Source organism: Molothrus ater, chromosome 13 (genome assembly GCF_012460135.2).
Source record: "Molothrus ater isolate BHLD 08-10-18 breed brown headed cowbird chromosome 13, BPBGC_Mater_1.1, whole genome shotgun sequence".
Classification (NCBI taxonomy): domain Eukaryota; kingdom Metazoa; phylum Chordata; class Aves; order Passeriformes; family Icteridae; genus Molothrus; species Molothrus ater.
The window spans coordinates 5,649,251-5,672,615 of NC_050490.2; the positions used below are offsets into that span (position 1 = coordinate 5,649,251).

The 23,365-nt window shown below is 39.6% G+C and overlaps 1 protein-coding gene across 7 annotated transcripts in view; it reads right to left on the minus strand.

Moving 5' to 3' along the window:
• The window catches only part of TJP1 (tight junction protein 1), a 158,692-nt gene that overhangs the window by 8,221 nt on the left and 127,106 nt on the right, over positions 1-23,365 (minus strand). For 2 of the 7 annotated variants that reach the window (XM_054516194.1, XM_054516196.1), the window contains 16 exons: positions 18,457-18,593; positions 15,929-16,034; positions 14,965-15,115; positions 14,333-14,441; positions 13,477-13,696; positions 12,927-13,111; positions 12,698-12,793; positions 12,196-12,278; positions 10,965-11,175; positions 10,325-10,425; positions 9,031-9,384; positions 8,366-8,617; positions 6,723-7,622; positions 6,297-6,391; positions 5,575-5,799; positions 576-626 (listed from right to left, as the gene is read on the minus strand). In XM_054516194.1, the coding sequence (XP_054372169.1) occupies positions 576-626; positions 5,575-5,799; positions 6,297-6,391; positions 6,723-7,622; positions 8,366-8,617; positions 9,031-9,384; positions 10,325-10,425; positions 10,965-11,175; positions 12,196-12,278; positions 12,698-12,793; positions 12,927-13,111; positions 13,477-13,696; positions 14,333-14,441; positions 14,965-15,115; positions 15,929-16,034; positions 18,457-18,593 (3,276 nt within the window). The remainder of the gene's footprint in view (positions 1-575; positions 627-5,574; positions 5,800-6,296; positions 6,392-6,722; positions 7,623-8,365; positions 8,618-9,030; positions 9,385-10,324; positions 10,426-10,964; positions 11,176-12,195; positions 12,279-12,697; positions 12,794-12,926; positions 13,112-13,476; positions 13,697-14,332; positions 14,442-14,964; positions 15,116-15,928; positions 16,035-18,456; positions 18,594-23,365) is intronic. The other 5 variants (XM_054516195.1, XM_036389294.1, XM_054516198.1 and 2 more) reach the window with 3 other exon arrangements.

Consider the following 23,365-nt stretch of genomic DNA (forward strand, 5'->3'; position numbering starts at 1 on the left):
AAGAGATTCAGACAACATTGACCTTTAGAAGATTAGTAACACAAACCAAGGCAAACGAAAGGCAGATGACATTTCAGGTGTATTTGCATAATTGCCTACTAGATATTAATTTTTCAACTTCATTTGGAGTAATTTCAATGAAAGAATGTTCTCTAATTTTATGGGTTTTCAAAAGAAAAATGTAAATCCACTTCTTTTTGGGGATGTTTTTGAAAAGCATAATTAGCCAACAGGACAATGCATTCTAGTATAACTTCTTTAAATACACCTAGTATTTGAACAATGCCATCTTAATTAGAAATGTAATCAGCTTAAGCTTCACTAGCTTTATGTGCATAGCGTATGTAACTTTAAATCTTATTTTCAAAACATTTTTCTTATACTAGAAATGTTTATCCACAGGTTTACTTCAGAAAATGACTGATTTCACCAACACCTGTAATTTTGGACCGCAATATGTTTATTGCGCTTACTTCCAGAATTTGTGTTTCAAATTTTAGTGCACATAATGCCTGTGATGAAATGTAACAGTGAGAGGACACCTGAAAACATCCTCACATCAACAACAGTCTTACCACTTGATGTTCCTTTTCAAGTAGTCATAGCTAGTGTAAGAGCCAAGAAATCTAGGTGATGGCAAAGCAAACAGCAACAGAAGAATGAAAGAAAACAGTCATTCTATCTTGAGCATATTATTTCTTTACACTCTATGTTAGTCCTAGCAGCTGTCATATGACAAGGTTGTTGAAACAGACACACTATTCACAGAGAGGTTTCTGACAAAACCTTTACCATATGCATGTGCACAATGATCACAAATTCAATATGAGATTCAGTCAGTGAATTAGGAGGGAGTCAAGATCTTGGATTGGCAGATATTAAAAGTAAGAATGAGAGTACACTAAGGCATTTGTTACAATCTGCATAAACAAAGTTATTCAATACATCAAAAGATATGAACAACCTCACACATGGTCTAATTTGAAACAACTTCTTCAGTCAGAGCATTCACAGAATGACCGTGCTTTTGTATTGTACTGCAGGTATGTACTGAGGGCACAGTCATAGCAACTGTTTCTCCAGCACTGTCAGTTCACCCAAGAGGCCACACCATAAAATGCTATGGGTTGTATTTAACAGGATCTAAAAGGTCACCTTAGAACTGTTCACAAGTACTAGGAGAGACAGAGAACCAAAAGTACACTGGTGGCTTCCCTTGACTTTTAACACTTACCTTGCTTTCACGTAGCAAGAAAATACATTGTACATGAGGGCAGCTTTCCCTCATTCCTTCACTTTCTGTATGCTCTTATATATTTAACAGGCAACAATTCTAGACACCAACAATCTTGGTGTTTCAGAGGAGCAGGCTATGAAACTAAGAAAACGCTGGTAACTTTTGAAAGTCTGCTTGATTCACATGATCTGCTTGATCATGACCACATGAATGAGAAGATCAGTGATCTAAACAGCCTATGTATGAACATATCTCTAAAACCAGAGCTGCAAAAAAGAGATTATTTTAGATCTGTCTCAAAGCTTCCATTCACACTGATTTTATCTAAAGCCAGCAACAGGAGTCATTACTGCATGCTCACTCCCTGCTGCCTTTATTCCAGGTGGGTAGCAGCTGCTCTCTCAGAGTGCCCCCCTGAAATCACTGCTTCCCAGAGGGAGACAGCAACCAGGGAGGGCAGCCCTGTGCAAGCCCACAGGAAAAACCAACACTGCACACTGATCAGAACTGCATGGCAGCATCCCAGGGAACAAATAAATGGGGAGGAGTAGCACTTTTTGATGAAGGGAGGAGAGCACAGAGCTGTGTTTAGTATGAAGCACATTCTGTCACGGGCTCCTGACCAGGCACAATCCAATCCCCACTGCTCAGAACCTGTCTGCAGCCAAAGTGATCCACAGCACAGTGATCCCTTAGAGCTTCTAAGTGTGCACATGAAGCTCCCCTAATTATTGATAGGCTGCTTTTTAAGCCATTTCCCACTTCATCTTCATTACAAAATTGTTACTTTAATTTGAAAAGAAGCAGAAATGAACCAGTGGGACCCAGCCTGTGGGTGCAACAGCAACTGCTTTGGTGACATTCAATGGACCCCAGCTCACAGACACTCAGCAGTCTGGATGTGCTCCTCACTGCCTCCTCAACTGAGCTGCAGCTGCTCATGTGAGTACTCTTAACCTACTCAGTACAGAAATCTGCAGTTATCTCACTCTGCAGCATGTCAAGCTTAAGCAGGTAACTACACTGAACCAAGCAGCAACAAATCCACTACTCAGCCACGTGGGTATCTGCCTCAAATTGCTTCAATTAGATCCACTGAAACACATCCATTTACAAGTTCTACTGTTTTCTCACATCAAGAGAAACTATCCCTTATTCTACAGTTCCTGACAACTGTAACATGCAGATATGGCATGATCCCTACAAAGCAGCTTTAGCAATGGTATAAATTTCCTAAATTATGAACATAAACCCCCAACAAAATAAAAGAGTAAAACAATTTGTAGTGGGAAAAATATGTACTGTCACCATACTTACTCAGTGGCAAAGAACTTTACATAATTTGATGTTTCACATTAATATTTAACTCTAAGAAAGTTGTAGCTATTGCTCATGAATAAATAAAATCTGTCCTCTGTACCCAGAATACATTATACGGATTATTCAGAAGCAAGAGATTGCATAATCAACAGTTCCTGTATAATCCAAATTTAGTCCTGTTTATTTTTAGAAGAGTTTATTCACAGAGTAGCAATTACCATAGAAATTCACTGGGAAAAAAGATTAATACTGAGCAAGTAACAGGAACAATGTGGAAGCTGGTGAAAGGAGAGTCCTAAACATGAATGCTTTCTCAAGACAGCAGTTGGTTTGTGTTTCCACACAAGGACACTGCAGTGTACTAGAGCCAGTACTGCCCAACTGAGCAGAAGCCTTGTTTAGCTCTTTCCACTTACATTAATATTTTAGTATTTGTCTATTTGCACTGGACTACTCTGGGTAAATTTTCTTTCCCATGTCTGTCCCTTCCTGTTAAGGGTTACATTCTTTCACAAAGCAAAACACAACACATGTTTGTCCCATATGATACATAAAATTGTCAGCCTTAAAACCAGCATTACCTTACTCCTCTCTGTGGCAGTAAAAGATGACCTTCCCATATGTACCAGCCCAGAAGTTATACACTAACTCACCAGCAAAACACAACTGAGCAGCCAAAGAATACAAGTGTCACAGCAGACAAAAGCAGTAGGTAGAAATATGGAACAATCTCTCTCAACCATGAGCTGTTCTGCACCAAAAATTCAGTAGCTGTGTCTGTCTTTCATGCTTTTCACCATGACAACACTGCAGATTAACAAATGTACAAGGAAAGCTTTCGACACTCTCCATCTGAAGAATTTTACAATCCTCACCATTACACTTCTCCCAAAGCATGACTTGGATTTTCAATGGCAACACAGTCCATGCCTATAGACCAGAATGGATCATCTGTAAGTAACACTGGGTTTTGTATGTGAGAGTAGAATTTTGAACATTGCCACTATGAGGCCAGTCAGGACAGTTTTCTTAGGTCTGTGCCTATGATACCCAGAGAGCAGAACAGCTAAGCTCTCATCCTGCCAACAGGAGACACTGGGCAAGTGAAAAGGAAGGATAAGAAGCACCCTTGGCCTGAGAATCAGAACTGGTTACAGATATCCAATACATCATTTGACATCATTTGGAAAGATATCATTTGGGGAAAAAAAAGTGAAATCTTTAAAATCTATCAAGCTTTTTGGAGCATTCCAACATTTTCAGGTCACACAGAAGACACTGAAAGATCATAGGCATTATAAAACTTCAGCTAACTAGTTTATTATTTCATTCTAAAGATCTCATATACATTAAGACTGCCAGATTTTCAGCTTGACCTGAATAGTCCATGTTTCAAGCAGGAATACAACCAAAACCTTCAAAAATCACCCAATGTTCAGGCTGCACTCAGCAAGCCAAGGTAGCTTTTCACAGTAACATCTACAAACATCTTGTTACAGTTTCAAAACAAATTTACAAAATCAAAACAAATTGAGGTAACTGTGGAGAGTATTCAAAAAGTTTGTGTAAGTATACTCCAAAACAGCCAGCTCTTTACCTGCACTGTATTTGTGTATGAGCTTTCACACAATTTCTGTATCAAAATGTTCCAAATCAAGGAAGCAAAACAATACAGGAAACAGATGTTTCCATCAACAGATTAAATTCTGGCCTCAGCAATATTCCCTAAAGGCTCAGTTTCCTAATGTCAAACATGGCTAAAGTGCACAAGAACAAATGCATGCAGAACTGGAATAAATCAAAATCTTTGTTTTGGAAGATGTGTAAGCACTACTGTATTAGACTAAGAAAATACTTTGTTATGTGCTGCTTATGATCATAAACAGAACACAATCCATGATCTTGATGAGACAATTGATTTACTTCCCCCAGTAGGTCCATGCTGACTCCAAATTAAGTGGGAGTGTTGATTTGCTGGAGGGTAGGAAAGCTCTGCAGGGGGATCTGGACAGGCTGGATCAGTGGGCTGAGGCAAACTGTGTGAGGTTCAGCAAGGCTGGGTCCTGCCCTTGGCTCACACCACCCCCTGAAGTGCCCCTGCTGGGGCAGAGGGGCTGGAAAGCTGCAAAAGGCCCTGGGGGTGCTGGTCAACAGCAGCTGAACGTGAGCCAGGTGTGCCCAGGTGGCCAAGAAGGCCAATGGCACCTGGCCTGTGGCAGCCATGGTGTGTCCAGCAGGACCAGGGCAGTGACCGTGCCACAGTACTGGGCACTGCTGAGGCCACACCTCGAGTGCTGTGTCCTCTTCTGGGCCCCTCACTGCAAGAAGAACACTGAGCAGGACCAGAAAAGGGCAACAGGGCTGGGGAAGGGTCTGGAGCAGAAATCCTGTGAGCTGCAGCTGAGGGAGCCTGGGGGCTCAGCCTGGAGAAGGCTCAGCAGAGACATCATCAGTCTACAACTCACTGGAAGGAGACTGTAGCCAGGTGGGGGGTCAGCCTCTTCTCCCAGGTAAGAAGTGACAGGATAAGGAGGAGTGACCTCATATTGCACCAGGGAAGTTTAGGTTGGATATAGGGAAATATTTCAAAGGGTTATCAGACATTGGAACAGACTGCCCAGGGAAGTCACAGAGTCACCATCCCTGGAGGTGAAAAGATGTGTAGATGTGGCATTTAGGGACTGATTTAAGTGATGGACCAGGCAGTGCTGGGTTATGGTTGAACTTGATCTTAGTGGTCTTTTCCGACCTAAAGAATTCTATGATTGTAAGTAAAAGTAACGTGAAGGCCCTGATACCTGCAAAAATGATTAATTTACCAAAATAAAATGTTATAGAGATATGTGTTTGTAAACTAAAGCTACACCTACACAGAAGCTTCAGACTTCACAAGTCGGAAAGATCATTTAAGTACCACAGGTCCCTGAACTCCACTGAACACAGGCAGAATTTCTGTTTTAGTCCTAGATGCCCCCCTCCTTTTTCAAATTAAAAAAACTCCAAGAACCCAAACTTACTTCGAATAATTGCTGAAATTCAGCTGATTCTGTGAATGGATTGGTTTGGTGGGCTCAGAGTGATGGCTGGCAGGAACCTGTGCCGATGGCTTGTTTTCAAAACTCCTGCGGTCGAAGTAGGAGAGCTGCTTGCGGTAATACTCCTCATCCTCCTCGGGGTCATAGTGGTTGGAACGAACAATATCTTCAGGTGGCTTCACTTGAGGTCTCTGTGGTTCTGGGGCCCTAACCAAGAACAATAATACACAGTTGCCTTGCCCAGTTGAACGAGCATAGTGCCCAAATTACAGTCCTATTTTATAACCTAGCTAGTAATAAAGCAATGTACATGTAATTATTATAATTGCACTCCTTGCCTTTTTACCTATATTGCATGGGAATTAGACAGTTGTGACATACCATAAGGAAAGAAAATCCTTATTTCCCTTATATCTTATCTTTTCCCTTCTGTTTTGCTTTCTAATTAGCTCAATTAAAGACAGAAAAAAGTAGAACAGATACTTAAGTTCCTTCCTCAAAAATGCAGAGAATTGCATCTTTCCCCCACCTCCCAGCAATCACATCCACAAGGACTGACTTCATTCCCTGCTTTACTATTGATACACAAACCACACTGACACACTCCAGCTCCTCTCTGCAGTTTCCAATTTGAAGCACTAAGACGTGTTTCTGAATATTCTAAACTCATATTGAAAACTAAATTTAATCAGTTGTGCATCTACCTGTAGGTTGTTTTCTCGTGCTCGTACTGGCTTTGAGAAGTTGGTTTTGGACCACTCACACTTGTGAGTGCAGGCTTAGGTGCTAGTTCTGGAGGCTGTAAAGAAAAGCACAGCATATTCTCTTAAATTCTAACATTGAGAAAGATAAAGCACTTTATGATTAAGAAAACTAAGACTACCTTCCCTTCCTACCAAAAAAAAAAACAAAACAAACAAACAAGTACTAGCAAAAGAAGAATTAGAGGAGTTTCCAGTATAACAAGATCCCTGGCAGTGTTTTCACAAGAAGTGTTCAGGTTCTGCTTTTAAAACATACCACATTTAGGTTGCTGAAAGGCGGTATTTTGTTTCTGAGACAACATTTCACTTCTTGCAGCGCAGTCTCATTAGCAAAAAAGCAGGAACTAAAAAACTTAAATGATTTACCTTGACAGTTGATGTATCGCTCGTATCCTTCATTTTTTCCAAAGATGGGGATCTTCTCCTTTCAAATATCTTAACCCTACTTCGCACAGACTGTGGTTTCATGGCTGGATCTTCTTCTTCCTCAGCTAGAGATGGTGGTGTAGGCAGTGGTTTACTGTTGGAAGGCAAAACTTCTGGTTTGGTTTGTGATGAAGGGGGAGGAGGAAGAGAAACACCTGAAGTGCTATGAGAAGGTTCATATTGTCCAGCTTTAGCATTGTAAGCTTGAGGAGGACCTTGCTCATAGCCCCTTATGTGTGGATCGAAGTACTGCTTGGGTTCAGGAGAGCGAGATATGGCTGACTGGTATGGCTGCGCCTCTGGCTTGTATCGCCCGTGGGCGTCGTACCCAACCACGTGTTGATCTTCGTATCGCACTTGTGGTAAGCTGAAGTTCTTGGGGGCATGCTCATAGCGAGGCCTGCTGTCATAGCTCATTGCAGGGGGCTCCTCAAAACGAGGTTGTGCTGGGTAATAGCTGCGTTCTGTGCTCTCTTCTAGATTTTGTCTGGAATCAAGATCCCTAGGAGGCTGGTTTTCATAAGCTGTTCTTGTTTGGTTATAGGGCTGTTTCTCCTCATAATATGTCCAGTGCTCCTCGTAGGGAGGCACACGGTCATCATAATGTAGGCGAGGGTCATAACCACGAGAAAATTGATCTACATAGTTTGTAGAGTCATACCTATAGGTTGACTGTTCATAATCCCTACTCGGCTGTTTTTCTGCATACTGAGCCTGCGATTCATAGATCAGATTTGGGTCTCTTTCCTGTCTCTGTACTGGGTGATTCATCGCTGGCTGCTTTAAGACATAGCTTTGTCTGGATGCTTCTTCATTAATGTATGGATCCTTTCGGTACACCTGTTAGAGAGAGACACTTCTCAGCTAAAATGAAGAGTAACTTCAGCTGCAGTTGAAAGGCAGTATTTGAAACAAACCCAAGTTTTAAATATTGGCTTTAATTTTGTTTAAAAAGCAGATTAATTTGGTACAGATGTTTGCAACCAGAGGAAGCTGAACTTGGTGATTCAAGAGATCCCTTTTAGTTATATTTCTAAGAAAAACATGTAAGTAGATTAGAAGAGAAAGACAAAGGTAATAGCCTCGCATCTGGGGTTTGGTGCTCAGAGGGGCACACGCACTTTTATTCAGAATGTGGAAAGAGTGGAAGTGAAATATATAAATACAGTAAGATAGTTCTAGCTTTGCTTAAGAAGTAGATAAAGTCACTCAACAAACTGGAGTCAACTTCATGATCAACGATTCAGCATGATTTAAATTTTAGGGAAATAAGATTTTTCTCGAGGCCTCATTAACAGGAGAACGTTGACAAGCTAAGGAAGTCAAAGTAAAATCAAAATACAGAATGCAGCCTTTTTAAAAAAAGTTGTGTTTTGAGAAGTGAAAAGGATAGAGTTTGAAGCCATGCACACAAAACATTACATGATGCTTTAGCAATTCAGATGAACTGGTTTTTGTAACCTGCATGATTCTCTTAGAAGAAAAAAAAAATTAGAAAGAATTCTTCAAATAAGGGCAAAACAAAGCTCATGTGCTAGCTTGATGTATAGCAGGAAATCAGCACAACAAGGTGGCACAGGTACCTTTGCTGGGTCTATATGCGGCGATAAGGATGATGGCTCTTGGTCTCTTAGTACTACATGAGCTCCCTCAGTACTCGGTGTTCTTGAGGGGCCCGCTTGTGGTTGGTAAGAGTTGTAAGGAGCAGCAGTAGGCTCCTCCAGTCTGACATTAGTTAGGTTTACATTAGCATTTACTGTAGAGGCTGATGAGGTTGCAGGGTTTGATTCAGGCGACGGGGAAAGGTAAGGGACTGCAGGTGAGGCTTCTGCTTTCTGTGAAGTGTTTAAAATATTTTAAATATACTGCTATTGAATCAATGTATGACTTTTTGATTTATATTAAAATAATTTAAGTGATGCTCTGACCAATGCAGCTAGATGTAGAATGAAATGTACTGATAGTATCATGCACTAGCTCTTCCAAAAATTCATTAGGTTGAGGATTATGAAAGCAAAACATTTAATCAAAGTAGAATGGTACTTCAATCCCCCTCCTGTCAATGAGTCACTACAACAGGCAGGGCAAGCTGATTCTCCAATTCACTGTAATGTATTGTTGCTGTTGACAGATTCTTGTATGCACACACAACACTGGTAAGCAGAATATAAATGGACATTTCTTATTCAAAAGACCTTGCAACCTGAAGTAAGTGTATAGTGGTCAGCGTACAAAATTACTTTCTTACCGGCTGAGTAGTAGTTGCTTTAAATCCTGAAGAGTCTATTCTGAGATTTGGCTGTGGCTGAGCTTGAGATGCATAAGCAGGGTAAGACTGAGTCTCATGATGCATTCCAGAAGAATCCTCTCGAACAGGTTCAGAGGAGCGTGTAATAGCAGATTCTGGAGGAGTCCCAACCTCATCATTCAGAGTTTCATCCAGTTCTTGATCAGTGTAAGCACCCCCTTCTGTGTCTGTGTCTTCATAGTCAGACGTGTGTCTGCTGTCTGTGCTGTACATGGAATACTCACTGCCGGGAGCGGAGAGGTAAGAAAGGCGGTCATCGTGTAAATCAAGATCATCACTTGTAGCACCATCTGCCTGTGGCAAACAGAATTAGGGTACACGTTTATTGAAATACCTTCTAAAGAACAGCCCTTCTCTTGCAATGTAAATGTGGGAGGAGTTTTATCAAATTCAGCATCAATATCATCACAGGGGACAAGAAATCAGGTTTCCATCACTGAATGTGTTGAGACCTAAAAGACTTATCTGCAGCCTAGCTCTTTGAATCATTTTACTGAAGGACCAGATGGCTGTCAGTGTAAGGGGATAGTGCAGTGTTCACAGATAGCAAAGTGCTTGGAAAAATAGAGAGCTGCACTTTTAAAGTGGTTTTATGATATCAGAATCATTAATTTGCAGGTACATATAAGGAGATAAGGTCTAATCCAGATCTAATTAAGAAACCCACAACAATAGCTGATTCATCATTTGCTCACTTTTAGTTGGCACTTCACTTGATAATAGTTCTTCAAGAGGATGGATCTAATGTGCCTAGAGCAACAGGCAGCTCGAGAAGGTTAAGTGGAGATTTAGTGGGGAACACAGAATACTAACTTGTGATTTAGCATGTGTTTTCTCACAACTGTTCTCAGAAAGGTCAGTAAGAACATCAATATGCCACTTGCTTTTATAATAATGAAAAACACATTCCATCATCAGGCAATCCCAGCCCTGAGAACCCATGCAGTGAAATTCCCAGAAGTTCTTTGACAAAAACCCATCCAAACCCTGCAAAATCTTCACAGCATTACAATATCCTCCAGTTAACATGCAAATAACCAAATGCTCCCTTACTGTACAGCTATATGCATAAGGACAAACTGTACAGTTCTCATTAACAGAGTAAGTGCTATAATGCAGTGACAAACCAGTTTTGAGCAGCTCACACAGCCAGGAGGCACTACTGCTTTAGACCTTCACAGAAAACCTCTCATGAACACTGTTTTGCCATTTCCCCCCAAACATTATTTCTTACCTTTCCTTCTGAAACCCACACCAGTTGGTTCTGTTGTTGCTGAATTGCTTCCTTAAGAGCTCCATACCATCCTTCATTCATTGAATTCAAGTTAATGGTAGCTAGAAGTACAGCAGATTAATTTGACTTATGATTTCTGCAGAACTACAAGAAGGGTCTGTACCATGAGTAATGAAAGCAATATAAACTGGTAGGTTAAAACTATGAGATTTAAACAGTAATGTAAACTAATATCCAAAGAAACCTTAAGGTCTGATGTGGTTTGGGACGTTTTATCCCACAGGAAATGCTGAATTAACAGTAGCTTAGAATAAAGAGAGGCTTGAGTTTAGCCACACTAAAACAATAATGTTACATCATTTTCCAATTTATTCAAGTTTTGATTTTGGCTGATGATCCTGCAAAGCCACAAGATCTATTAGAAATGTCATTCTGATGTTTCAGATTGCTTTACATTTGAGCAGTCATGTGCAAATGAGGCACACACCAATAAACTACTGGTTATTGAATGGCTAAGCCTGAGCAAGTCTGTCACTGCTTGACCTGCTCCATTTGCAGAAAGTTCTGGAGGTAGAAGCTTCTCTCATCTTGCCTCCCCTTTCCTCTCAGAATTTCTAATCCAGTCTGTCTAATTACTTACTTGTGAAGAGGTGGTGATTATTTTTGCGGAGCTTGTGAGCTCTTTCATACAGCTTCCTGGCACTTTTTCGGGATTCTGGGCACAACCTCATCCTCATGGTCTTTACTCCCTGCTTAGAGTCAGGATTTAGGAACACTACAATTGGATACCACTGCGCATAATTCAGCCGGTCCACTGCATTGGGGGTGACATCTAACAAAGCATGTTTGTCCTGCAGTGACAAGAGGGACAGAGGCAAGAAAGTGAATCATTTATGTCCTAGATGAATTTTAACATACTCCACAAACTGATTTTGTATTGCCTTTAGAGAATTCATTGTTTCAAAGTATTGATTTAAATCCTTCTTCTATTTGAACTAACAAAATAATAAAAACCAAATCAATTCCAATACAATCCTAAATAGGCATATACATTTTGAACTGCAGGACCACTGTATAACTCTAGGATTTTTTACATTTAATTATATTTTTTTAAATCGCCTCAAAGGAAGCAGACACTGAAATAAAAAGAAGCCGTTTCCTATCAGCATTCTGTAAACAGGAAAAAAGTAAAGACTGAAACAGAAGATATAGTCCCATTACACATTTCTATCTTCCTTTTTACAAAAAAATATCACTGTGAGTGCAGAACTTGGCCAGCTTTCATTCAATGCAATCAGGCACACAGCATGAAGCATGCTGACTTTGCTGCTATTATAGCTTTTTTCCCTCTCATACTTCAGCATCTGAAAATCTTCCAGTTTTTTTTAAAGTAAGGAAATGAATAGGTGAGCCTCATATAATGCACTAATGGTATAGGTTTTAAGGATATTAAGGAAGAGAGATGGAAGAACCTTTTCTTAGTCCTCACACTTATATAATAATTATGTCAAGTGATCAATTTGTACACCGGGGTGGGGCAAAACGAACAACTTCATAAATAAAGTAACCATTTCTAGCTATAATGTCACACCATGGCTTTAAATGAAAGAGGAAACAGCCTAAAAGAGCCTTAATGGAGAGAGGACAACAGCCTCTGGAACAAAGCCTAGAAGCACATTCAGGCTGCAGTCATTAATACAGAGAAGAAGGGTGATAGGTTTTTTCTTATTAACCAACAGAGAGATGAGAAATTTATTTTTAAAGCAAACACAGTAAGTTACCATTCTACATTTTAAACACCCAACACTTTACTTCATGCTATCAGTTTTACTTTTCTTGTATTAAAAGTCCAGTGACAATAGAAGACTTACTCTATCAATTATCTGCTTTATAGTGTGGAGACGAATAATGCCAGAACTGCGTTGGTCAGTACCAGCATCTCTTGGTTCACTTTCTGGTAAAGAGGACACAGTAAAAACCTACTGTAAGTTTACAACATATTCTACATTCCCTTATTAAGATAAAACAAACCATTTCATAGCTCAAGCTGTCAATTCAGCTTGAAGACACTTCTGATTACATATCATACATGAAAGTCTACCCACCATTATGGCCATAAAAATCACATCTTTACAAAAGCACTTAAAAATAGGATGAGATACAGAATTAAAATGAAATTTGAGGTGGCTATAAATAGAACTAATATGTCTTAAGAGAATTATTAGCAGCAATGTAGTAGAAGAACTTACATTTATTCTGTTCCTTTACATTGTCAATGTCTTGTTAAATACATTAACTGAAGTAATAATGTAGAAACAATCTACCCAAAGAAAGCTATTTCCTCACTGCAGAGAAACCTGATCTCACACCTACTTGCAATTTGGAAGATATCTGGTTCTTCTCTAGCAAGTTTCTCCCGTGCAACATCAGCTATTGGACCAAAAATGGTTACAGGTCTGAGAAACCCAGCTAGAATTGAAGGAAAAAAGAGAAGTCAAGATATATTGATTGCTTAAACCAAATACAAGATACATTTACCCAAACTGGCTTTTCCAAACCAAACCACACAAAGCTGTACTGTGCAGTAAGAGTAAAGCCATACCTTCCCGAAGAACAACTCTTTCATAGGCAGGAAACTTGGTCTGAACAGGTTGGGCAGAGAGATCCTCTCTGCTTTTCCGGAGATTTCTTTTTGAGCTCCGCAAGCCTCGGAATCTCCAAAAGTCTGCTCGGTCTCCTCCTGCTGTCTTTGGAAGCGTGTACTGTACACTAGCCAGCTGCTCAGCTCTAAGGTGACAACAAATCCCAGTTACCAAGAAGCCAGCTTCTGAAGTAATGCCTGACTAGCAAGCTCACACTCTCAAAAAAACCACTGCCACTGCTTGTTGTATTATGAACTACAAGACAACTACTGAGCCTGGTATCACATTTCTAAAACTTATTATATCCTTGTATTATCTCTTGTATTGAAAAGAAGGTTTATTCAAGTCAAAAGCAAATCCACAGATATTTTACTTCAGTATGTTTTACACTGTTTCTTACTGAACCAATTCTATAAACTTGTGTCCTGCAAGAAGTCCAGTCATTCATGGTACAGATGCCATTTAAAGCTGTGGGTTTGAAACAGTAATTTAACTATTGCAGGATCGTACCTGTTTTTGTTAGGTATGATACCTCTTTCCACTTCCTTATGATTCTTCCCAATTCGAATGGCCAGCCATGAACCCAGTTTGCCATTGTACAGAGTGTCCACCACCCGGAACACTTCACCTTTATTGAAACTTAGTCCATAAGGGGATTCCTTCTCATACTCAAAATGAGTTCTGATATAGAAAGAATCCCCTACATCAGACTCAACAATGCGACGATAAACTGAAAGAAGGAAATCATAACATCAAGTGTTATATAAGTTCAAGTGATGTTAGAATGCTCACAAGAATTACACAAAGCAATGCCTCACCTTAATTCTCCTTGTTCTAAATGTGCATTACTTCAAGAAGCCTTAATGTCTCAGAGCTGCTCTATTTTAAGCACCACAACTATTTATAGTAAACTCTACTAACATCAATTCAACTTTTATAGTCAAGAATTTGATCAAAGTGCAAGCTTACTTCATTTGCCCTGGAAGGAATTCATCTTGAGAGAAGTTTGTATGTACAAACACATCAGCATAACCACTCATTTTCAATGGCATAATCACACTGACTCTTCTACTTCCTCCAAGGATAATGCCAAGACATTACTTAGGTGTAGGGGTTATTCTGAAGAGGCATTTTTGCTTTGGGATTTTGTTTGTTTGTTTAGGGGTGTGGGTGTGTGTATACTGGCACCATACCAGTCTCCACTCCATTTGCAGTGGCCACCTATCCTGAAGGCAAAAGGACTCAATAGTCTAAGGAGCCAATTTCCTGCAGGCCAGCAGTTAGTTATTGTTCACCAGAGTTTTTAATGCTGTTCTAAGCAGTCTACTACATCATTTCCATGGTAATGGAATATACAAATATTTACCATCTTTTTTCTTCTGTGCCAAAATGGTGACCTCTTCGCCTTTAGGAAGATCAAGCAAAAAAAGGACAGCTTCTTCTCTGATGATATTTGTGAAGTCTACATTATTTACCTGGTATCAATGAAGCAATCAGTTTGAATTAGCATATGAAATTATTACAGAGATTTAATTAATACAACAGAAAATCTGAATCTATTCCTATGATATTTTCTTACTCAATTTCATACATACCAAATGCACATATCTCAGGCTGCCTCTTGTACCTCTAAAGAGTCCCACTTTATTTCTCAGTAAAAGCACAGCTTCCAGGAAAATAGGTAGCTGTTCATTTAATGCTCATTATGGAGCACCTATATATACATCAGTAGCCCACAAAGCACTCTGACAACTTAAGTCACTCAGCATGAAATCAAACAACTTGATAAACTGAATTAGTCCACAAAATTTAATATCAAAAACTTACTAACCTTCCTAGCAACAGTACAGTAAAAAGAGATTTTGCTCCTAGTAAATAATCTAATAAAAACATACAGAAAAGAAAGTGTATGAACCACGAAGGCAAAATATTCAATCCTACAGAAGGAAAACAGAGTTTGGTACAACAAAACATTTGTAACGTTAAGTTCTGACATACCCTGAGAATCTGGTCCCCTTCCTCTAAGCCTTCTTTTGCTGCAGGGCTGTCTTCCAGAACACCAGCTACAAATATGCCAACGTCATTGCCACCTGCTAGTCGCAAGCCCACACTATCTCCTTTTCTGAATTTTACCAGTTTCATGCTTGGCCTAGAAATTTAGAAAATATTCCACTTACTGTTGTAATAGCCCAAAATATCCTGGTAAATTTGAAACATGCAAAGAAGTAATCTGCTTGTTAGTCAATTAGTGGATATTTTGCTATACATACCATTAACTGCTCATCAACTGCAGCATTACAACATGCTCAATAGCAGCACTCCAAAAACCCACCTGCATGTACATGTTTAGTATGGTTTGTCTGTCTTACACTCAGTGTTTATGTGAGACACTGACACTCTCTTCCAAAAACATTCTTCCTTTTAAAGAGCTCTGCTGGCATACAGATCTATTTTGGCTCTGAAGAGATCAAGATGAATTTGAGGTCAAATCAAACTAGAATCTATTCCCAAGTACACTAATGCCCATAAAGGAGATCCCAGCTGAAGCAGACTTATTTCCATGCTGGGACATTGCACATTCTGCAGTAACCTTTATTCACTGCTCTCCAATTACTATGAAAGGTAAAGAATATACTACAGTAACTTTGCTCTCTTTGGAGATAGGGACAGGAAAGGAGGAGTGAGAAACAAACCCAGGACATCCTTTTCACTTGTCGACTATTTTAAGGGCTAATTTCCATAGAAATGAATAGACTTTACAATGGTAAATAACACAGTGTAAATGCCTACCAGGCTCAGAAATAGATCTCATGCCTTCAATCCTATTATTTGTGAACAGAAGGGTCAGGACAGAATAGTGGACATGATATGAGAGCACAGAGAGAGGTTACTGACTACCCTGGATAAAAGTTTGGTTTGCTAAGAAGCAGGCAGGTTCAAAGAGAGTTCAGAGATACGTTACCGAAGCATTCCATCTTCATGGGTTGAATTGGGTAAAGGACCATCAGATGGACTGACTGGTAAATCCACATCTGGCTGACCTCCTTGTGCATACACTGGCTTTGGTTCTATGAAAATACCAGAGATTCCCAATGTCCATTTGGTCATTTAAAGATGAAAATGTGAAGTTTAACTTAGTTAATGACTTAATGACTTCTTCATTAGCCTTCCCTCTGCCCCACTTAGAAATAAAATACTAGAAAACTCACAGCAGAAGACACTCATATCATGCAGTGTGATTACTGGCCTAACAACTGCTTCAGTAAATATTCCCAAACTTCCTCTGCACTTCATTAGGTATTCTGAACACTTCAAAAGGATGAGAACTAGAAGGCTTCATGCTCCCAAGACCACTTTCAATCCTTCTGTTTCTAACCTTAATTTTTCTGACCTAACATCTTAATTTTCCTTTAGTTCTCTTCACTCAAGAATTCAACTTTTGAAATGAAAATGCCTTAAAACCTCAATCTACTCTACATGCCTGAGGTCCAGCTGGTGGATCCTTAGAGCTATGCACTTACTATGGCTTTGCTGCAGAGCTTCTCTGGAGTTCCTGTGAGGAAACTGCCACTGCAGGCTTCCCTCAGCAACGAGCACTAGCAGGGGCTCTTCTCTGATAAAGGCCTGGCTGTGTTACAAGGATTTATAGGCGCATTTTTGCACTCAGGAAAAGATTTGATTTCAAACAAGTCTGACTTTGAACTAGTCTAATATTCCTGATCTTAACAAGAACTTCACCACCTTCCTCTCAAATCACTGAACAGACTAGTTTGAAATTGGGAATTTCAAGCAACAATGGGGTAATTATGCCTGTTTCTAATGTGACTCTGGTCCTTCCCATACAGTAACACAGTATTTTCCTTTAAGTCTCTAATGAACCTTTCCTAGGCAGAGCCTCTGATGATCCCTCCCAACAAATACTTTCCTCCCACCCTTCTTTGACACAATCAAGTATGACAGTGATCTTGTCCTTGCCCCCAGTCTAAGCAGCAAACCATCACAGATTCTGCCAACCATTTCTCTAACGTCTTCATTACAGGCTTGGAAGGCTCCTCATTTCCCCAGAGCTTTTGCGAGGCTGTTAATGGATCATGTCCTTTGCTACACTTTTGTATCTTAGTTTCTCTTGTGCAAGTGAATTTTATCTGCAGACATTAATTTAAATATTAGCTTTATGTACTGGCCTACAACTCCTCCCACCCAAACTAAGTATTTCCATGCGCCTCTTTCCATTCATGCAAGAACAGAACATTTCTCCTTCCCCACCAACCTACAAAAACCCAAACTATTTATCACTGGTTTGCTAGCCCCTCAGACCAATTATCAGTACATTATTTTGGATTAAGAACCATCTTAAGGGCTGCCTATCTGGCTGGATTGGTATTATGCCAATTATTAATCTTCAGTATCTTACAGAATTGCAGAATTCATCTTTCTAATCTCACTACCACATCCTTTTCCATCTTGGCAAATATAAATTACTTCATTTGCCTCTCTTCATAACACTACTGTAAAAGGTCACCTCTTATGACCATCTTTTTCATAATGGCTGCTGTATCAGAAAACTTACTGTCCTTATTTTCAAGATCTTTCAGAGTCTATCAACATCAGACCCCTTCCAGTTCTTCACTAATCTACTGACTACTACATGCAGAAGTGTCACTGCTCATCCCTTAGGTCCTCAAGTATTTTCAAGCTTGAATGTGCTTTCTCTCATTGCACCCAGCCTTTCAGTAATAGCTCCCTCTAAACCATCTGCACAGCTCCTTTCTCCACTTGTAATTTCACTGAAGTGCCTCATTCTGTAAACAAAAATCTTCTAAGTACCAGCCCGCCCGGAACAGTGTCCTGTATCATCTTTTGTTTTGTTTGTTTTGTTTTTTTTTCCTTTCTTACACCATCTGGCTTTTATCTGCTGCCATTTAGCTTATCCTTTCCTTTTGGGAAAAAGGAAAGAGATTTTGGTCTGGTTTGATTAGCTGTACTGCATTTGTTAACCTGCCTTCTTTGTCCTTGACAGAAGTTAAGTGCTATATGAACAAAGCATTTTGACATGTTCTGAGTTGTATCTTGGGAACAGGAGCTCTAAACTGGCTTAAATACATCGTTGTTATAAATATAATCTGCTACAGTAACCCATAAGAACACATTTACTGCTGAACACTCAGAAAAGAAATGACAGATTTTAACATTGTCTGAGAAATCAGTACAAAACTCCTTACAACCATCACTTATAACTATAACCTTAAACACTGAAATCTGACCCCTATATAATGACAGAACCCACAATGTGGGTTTTCAGGACCAAAACTCTTAGGATATAAATGAGATTATGGTTACAAAGACTGTTTGTATCCAGAAATAAAAATAATTAGGACTTGGTCTGTTTTAAGACTTGAAAGTCATTCCACAAACATGCAAGAGCATTAGGTCTTCACTGGTCATCCACTCTCAACAACACAAATAATTAAAATATTTTAATGGTTTTACCTGGAAGTGGCGGAGTTTGCTTTTCAGTTCTTTCAACTGTCACCTCTTCCACAGCTTTAGAAATATCATCTGCATTCTTTACAGGTGTAGAGACAGCTCCTGGTTTAGTTATTCTCTCATCTTCTCTGCTTCGATGACTACATTAGAAAAAAAGATTCCACTCTGCATACAGAACTGCTTCTATGATCTTTAGTCTACTAAGACTAGAGAATAAATACTTTCATCCATCAGGTTGAGGGTAAGGGATCACCATTACTATTTAGGAAGGTTTTGTTCTCAGACTATCACATTATTAACAGTTGTTACCATTTCTAAATCTTAGTGTTTTGTCCCTAATAGCACAAAGGACTTCCCTAGTTATGGCAGTTAAGAGAGCAGTAGCACATGGGACACAGACTCTAAAGCTTCAAGCTCTCTGCTTCAAGCACACAGGTCACACACATGTGCTGTATATTGATAAATATATCAAGAATTGAGAAGCAAAGGGAAGAAAGTAAGAAAATCCATTACAATAGTCTTTTCCTCACCCCTTCCTAGAGAAATAATGGATTTTTAGGCTTAATTCTTGGGCTTTGCCGTGACCAAGCTAATTTACCTGCTCCCTTCTGTGTCAGCTGCCCTGAAGCACAAGTGCTGGTGTGGCACCTTTTATCCTTGCAAAGCCCTGCCAAGGTCCATGTAAATATGTTCCTCATTTCTCATCTCCTCAGAGGATAAAGCCTTCAATTTACAGCTATGACAAGAGGGGAGTGCTTCTCATCCACACATTTTAGTCAGAAGACAATTTGTTGCTTCTTATGCATTTCTTACACACACTTGGAGAACAAACTGAAGGAGTTTAGGACAAGCTATCTTGTTTTTAAATGATAAAAGCAAGGAAAATTCTACAGAATGTAACTTCTCTTCCTTGAGTTCAAAAGATCAGGTATTCTTGTATTGTTGTACTGAGCTACAGCTACCAGCTGTACTACAGCAGAACCGAACATGTGCTGCATGTTGAAATGTTAACCACTACACTGCTAGCTGATGAACACTACATAATTTAATAGGGTTGGAGCAGATGAATATTAATAATGAGCTAGAAAAATAAAGTGTCCTTCCTGGGACTTGGCAAATAAGCAAGGATTTAAAGGATATTTGAAATAAGACAGACACAAATAGCAGCCTTTCATATGACTACCAGACTAACTTGCCAAGAAGTGGGGGAAAAGGTATTTTCTCAAGAATAACAATGGCTTGGTCAGCAGGTGCAAACCCATCTGCTCTCATAAAGGAGAGGTCTCTACTGGAGGGAAAAAAGAGGGAAGTTCTGCACTACTAACAGCTAGATGGTGCTACTGGGCAATAATGAGCATCCCTGCCCATAAAGCACAAATGGATCAAGTCCCACAGAGTTAAGACTGTTAAGATCCCCATCAGAAATAATGCTGCAAGAGTCAGAAATATGACTTCAGAAAACAGATCCCAGCAAGTCTGCTCATCCAAGACATGCAGTAGAGAATAAAAGAGATTACAAAAACTGAAACACAAGTAGAATGTGCTTTCCTGAAGCAAAATGAAGTCTAAAATATGAGAAACAATGCTTAGCTATTCAGCCAAGACATACTACAACTTCTCAGTGCATTCCTCTGCCAGTTTTAAAACCATGTGCCTGAAGGCAGCTAAACAGAATAGAGGAAAGTACTCCAATCTCCACAACAAACTGTGAAGAGAAGCACTCTTGCATTATAAACAACCATCTTGTTCTAAGTCATTGATAAAAACAAGCACAGTAGCTTATTTAAAATCCTTATTCCTGCCTCTTTTTCTCCAGATAGAGTCCCTTTTGGAGGCTCCCACAGTTGATTAAAAGGATGCTAAAACCACTATGTCTAACAAAATTAAAAGTAAGCATTATCCTTCTACTTCATTCCCAAACACGACTGATAGAGATTTTCTTATTCCTCTTTTGGATTTCCAGTTTAGGTGCATAAGCTAGAATGTACCAGACTAAAACATGACTGGACTGCTCATTCCCTTGAAAATATTTAAATAGCTAAATATATGTATCTGTTTTTAATAAACTATTTAATAAAATAGTTTATTAAAAACAGATACATATATTTAGCTATTTAAATGCATGCTAAGTGTCCTAGAAACAAAAAAGTTCTGTAATGTTGTAAGCTGCAACTAATTCCACTCCCCAAAGATTTCTGGATAACGAGCACTAGTTAATCAGACACTACAGTAAATTTCCCCCTGAGCCCTCTCTACCTGTTTCTAAGCATCTCCTAACATTTGAAAGGAGCATTACTCTAAAGTAACAATAGCTGCTTCTTTGCTTTAAAAATAAGGCAAAAAAATACTATAGTTACTACACAAAGACAAAATTCATCTTACATTTCCCCTACACAGTCCAAAGCCAGTGTAATTTGATGCTGCTTTGACTCCTGTACACATCAAGAGAATGCAAATGTGGAAGCTCTCAAGAACAGTAACTAAAATACAAGCACTGAGGGCACAGCACAAAATAGGTGAGTATCTGAAGCCACAGGCTCCTGGACTGCTGCAATGGGTGCAGGCAAATGCACCCTGCCAGCTCAAAAGCCTGCAAAGGTCAGGTCTAGTCTACCTAAGACATGAAATTTTAAATGGACAAAAGTTGACAGAACAAAAAGGAAACATCAGAAAAGCAGGGGAGGAGATTTTTTTCCTTGATTTTGCTTAAACTTTCCAGTAAGCCCTGAATATTACACATTCCAAGCCGATACAGGAAACAACTTGATGCCACCACTGGTTCCAGGTGAGGGAAATTTGTTAAAAACTGACAGCTGCACTTCCCAAGAGACAGAAGTGTTGTTCCCTGTGTGCACTGTGACACTATTGTTTAACATCTGTGCTGTGTCAGGGCCCCCTTTACCTCACTTCCTCTCCCTGACATTTTTTCAAAGTGGGCTTACCAGAAACATTTTAAAATTACACAATACAATCAGCTACATGTTAGTGCTATTACTGCAGAACAAGAGATGATCTGCAACACACAATGTTTGTCTCTACAGAAAATTATGGAAAATATGAACTTGCAGGCTCTTCCCAAATGTCATTTTAGCACATCTCAAACTCTTTAGCATAAGAAGAGTAAGAGCAAAGTAGCATCTTCCTGAAGACATTCAAAATAGGGCTGATTTTTACCTTAAATTCTAGTTCTTCAGCTTGTTTTGAAAATGGACAGAACAACCGACCTCTCACCCTACATATAAATTGACAAGGGTATTACAGAAGTCAGCCTCGTCCTTCCACAAATAATGATCATCTCTACAGTGATTTCTTCAAGCTACCAAATCCTTCTTGCTAAGGATGAAGTGTTAAACATATCAGAGGATGTTTTTGCTATTCCAACATCTAGGTGAGGAAGTCAGCATAGGAGACAGAGTTCCCAAGCAGGAATTCTTTCAGTTAGTAAAGGGCAGCCCAGAGATACCACCTGGGAAGTTTGGCAGCACCTGGCTTTAAATGTCAGTCTTTGGGATGGGTCACACCAAAAGCTTGCTCAGCTCAACAGCTGCTTAGTGCCAGCAGTAAGACCAGGTAGCTAAGAAGGGATATGTGACACTTGTCCTGAGGGAGTCTCCAGCTTAGCTGCAGGGACCTCTTTTGCTCATTCTAACTTTCTAAGTACAACTCTTCATAGATTTTACAAATCAATATTAGCCCTTTCTGTTAGTAAATAAAGCAAAATGTTTTAGAATTTGAGTTTTTAAAAGACTGTTCAAGAGACATTTGTGAACTTTCTTTAGACTTAAGAAAACTAAAGCACTATTTGATGCTTGACAGAATGATCCAACAGCAATTGTTCTGGAAACCCTGTATCCAGGAACATTGCAAGCAGCCTGATGTACAATACCAGTGAGGAATACTGAAAGGTGGACAATACTGAAGACCCTGCCAGACCCCAAAGCAACACTGAGGCAGATCTGTTAGAAGATTTCTGTACTCTGGTGCAAACCAAGAAATGTCAGTCTGTACTCAAGGACTAAGGACTAAGAGGATTCCCCTGGAACTTCCCTCCTCATTAACATACAAACACTTGGCAGAACAGTGGCTAAATAAAGACTCATTATCTTCAATACATTTTTAACATCCTCCTTAAGCTTAGTTGGAAGACTTTTTGCACATTTCTTCCTCAGCCCTTTCTCAAGCCTTTTTCTTCCTCCAGATTTTCCAGCAAATTCAGAAAAGAATAAGTAGTTAACAACTAATTTGATCTTACAGTAGATTTAAATTTGCACAAACAACCATTTCAAAGAGAAGTTGCTCTCAACATGTTTTTCCTTACATGGCTCAGGGCCCAGATTTTCTGATCTTGAAAGGGACATGTTGCAAAGGAAGTCAAGCCATGCCAAAGCAGCTCTTGCTCTTACAGAAGATGTAACGGATGCATTCAGAGCTGAGATAACTTCAAAGTTCCCTCTCGGGGAAGGTTTGACTCTTGCACAGTTTCCTACAGGGAGGAAGTGACCATCTACCTAAGCCACTGCAATAGGACAGGAAAGCACTAACACTAGGCTAAGGCAGCCATAGTTCTAACAGGTTTTTATTTTTGTTCCTCCCTCCACAAGCCCTATCAGGCTGCACTAGAAATGCATGTCAAGACATACAGTTTGGAAATATGACAGAGATCTCACAACCTTCACAATCAAAGCCCTGCTCTGGGACCCTGCTTTTAAGTGTTTTAATGAATGTGGTTCCTACTTGAATACAAGCCTTCATGCCTTGTGGTCCCTCTGAACAATGCACACGTAAGAGAAGCGAAAATGTCTGTAACCCATAACCCCAAGCAGGTGTACATGCAGGTACAATCTCTCTTGCTGTTGTATTGATCTTTAAAAGACTCTAAAAGCCTTGAAGGTATGTTATTTTCCCCTTGGGC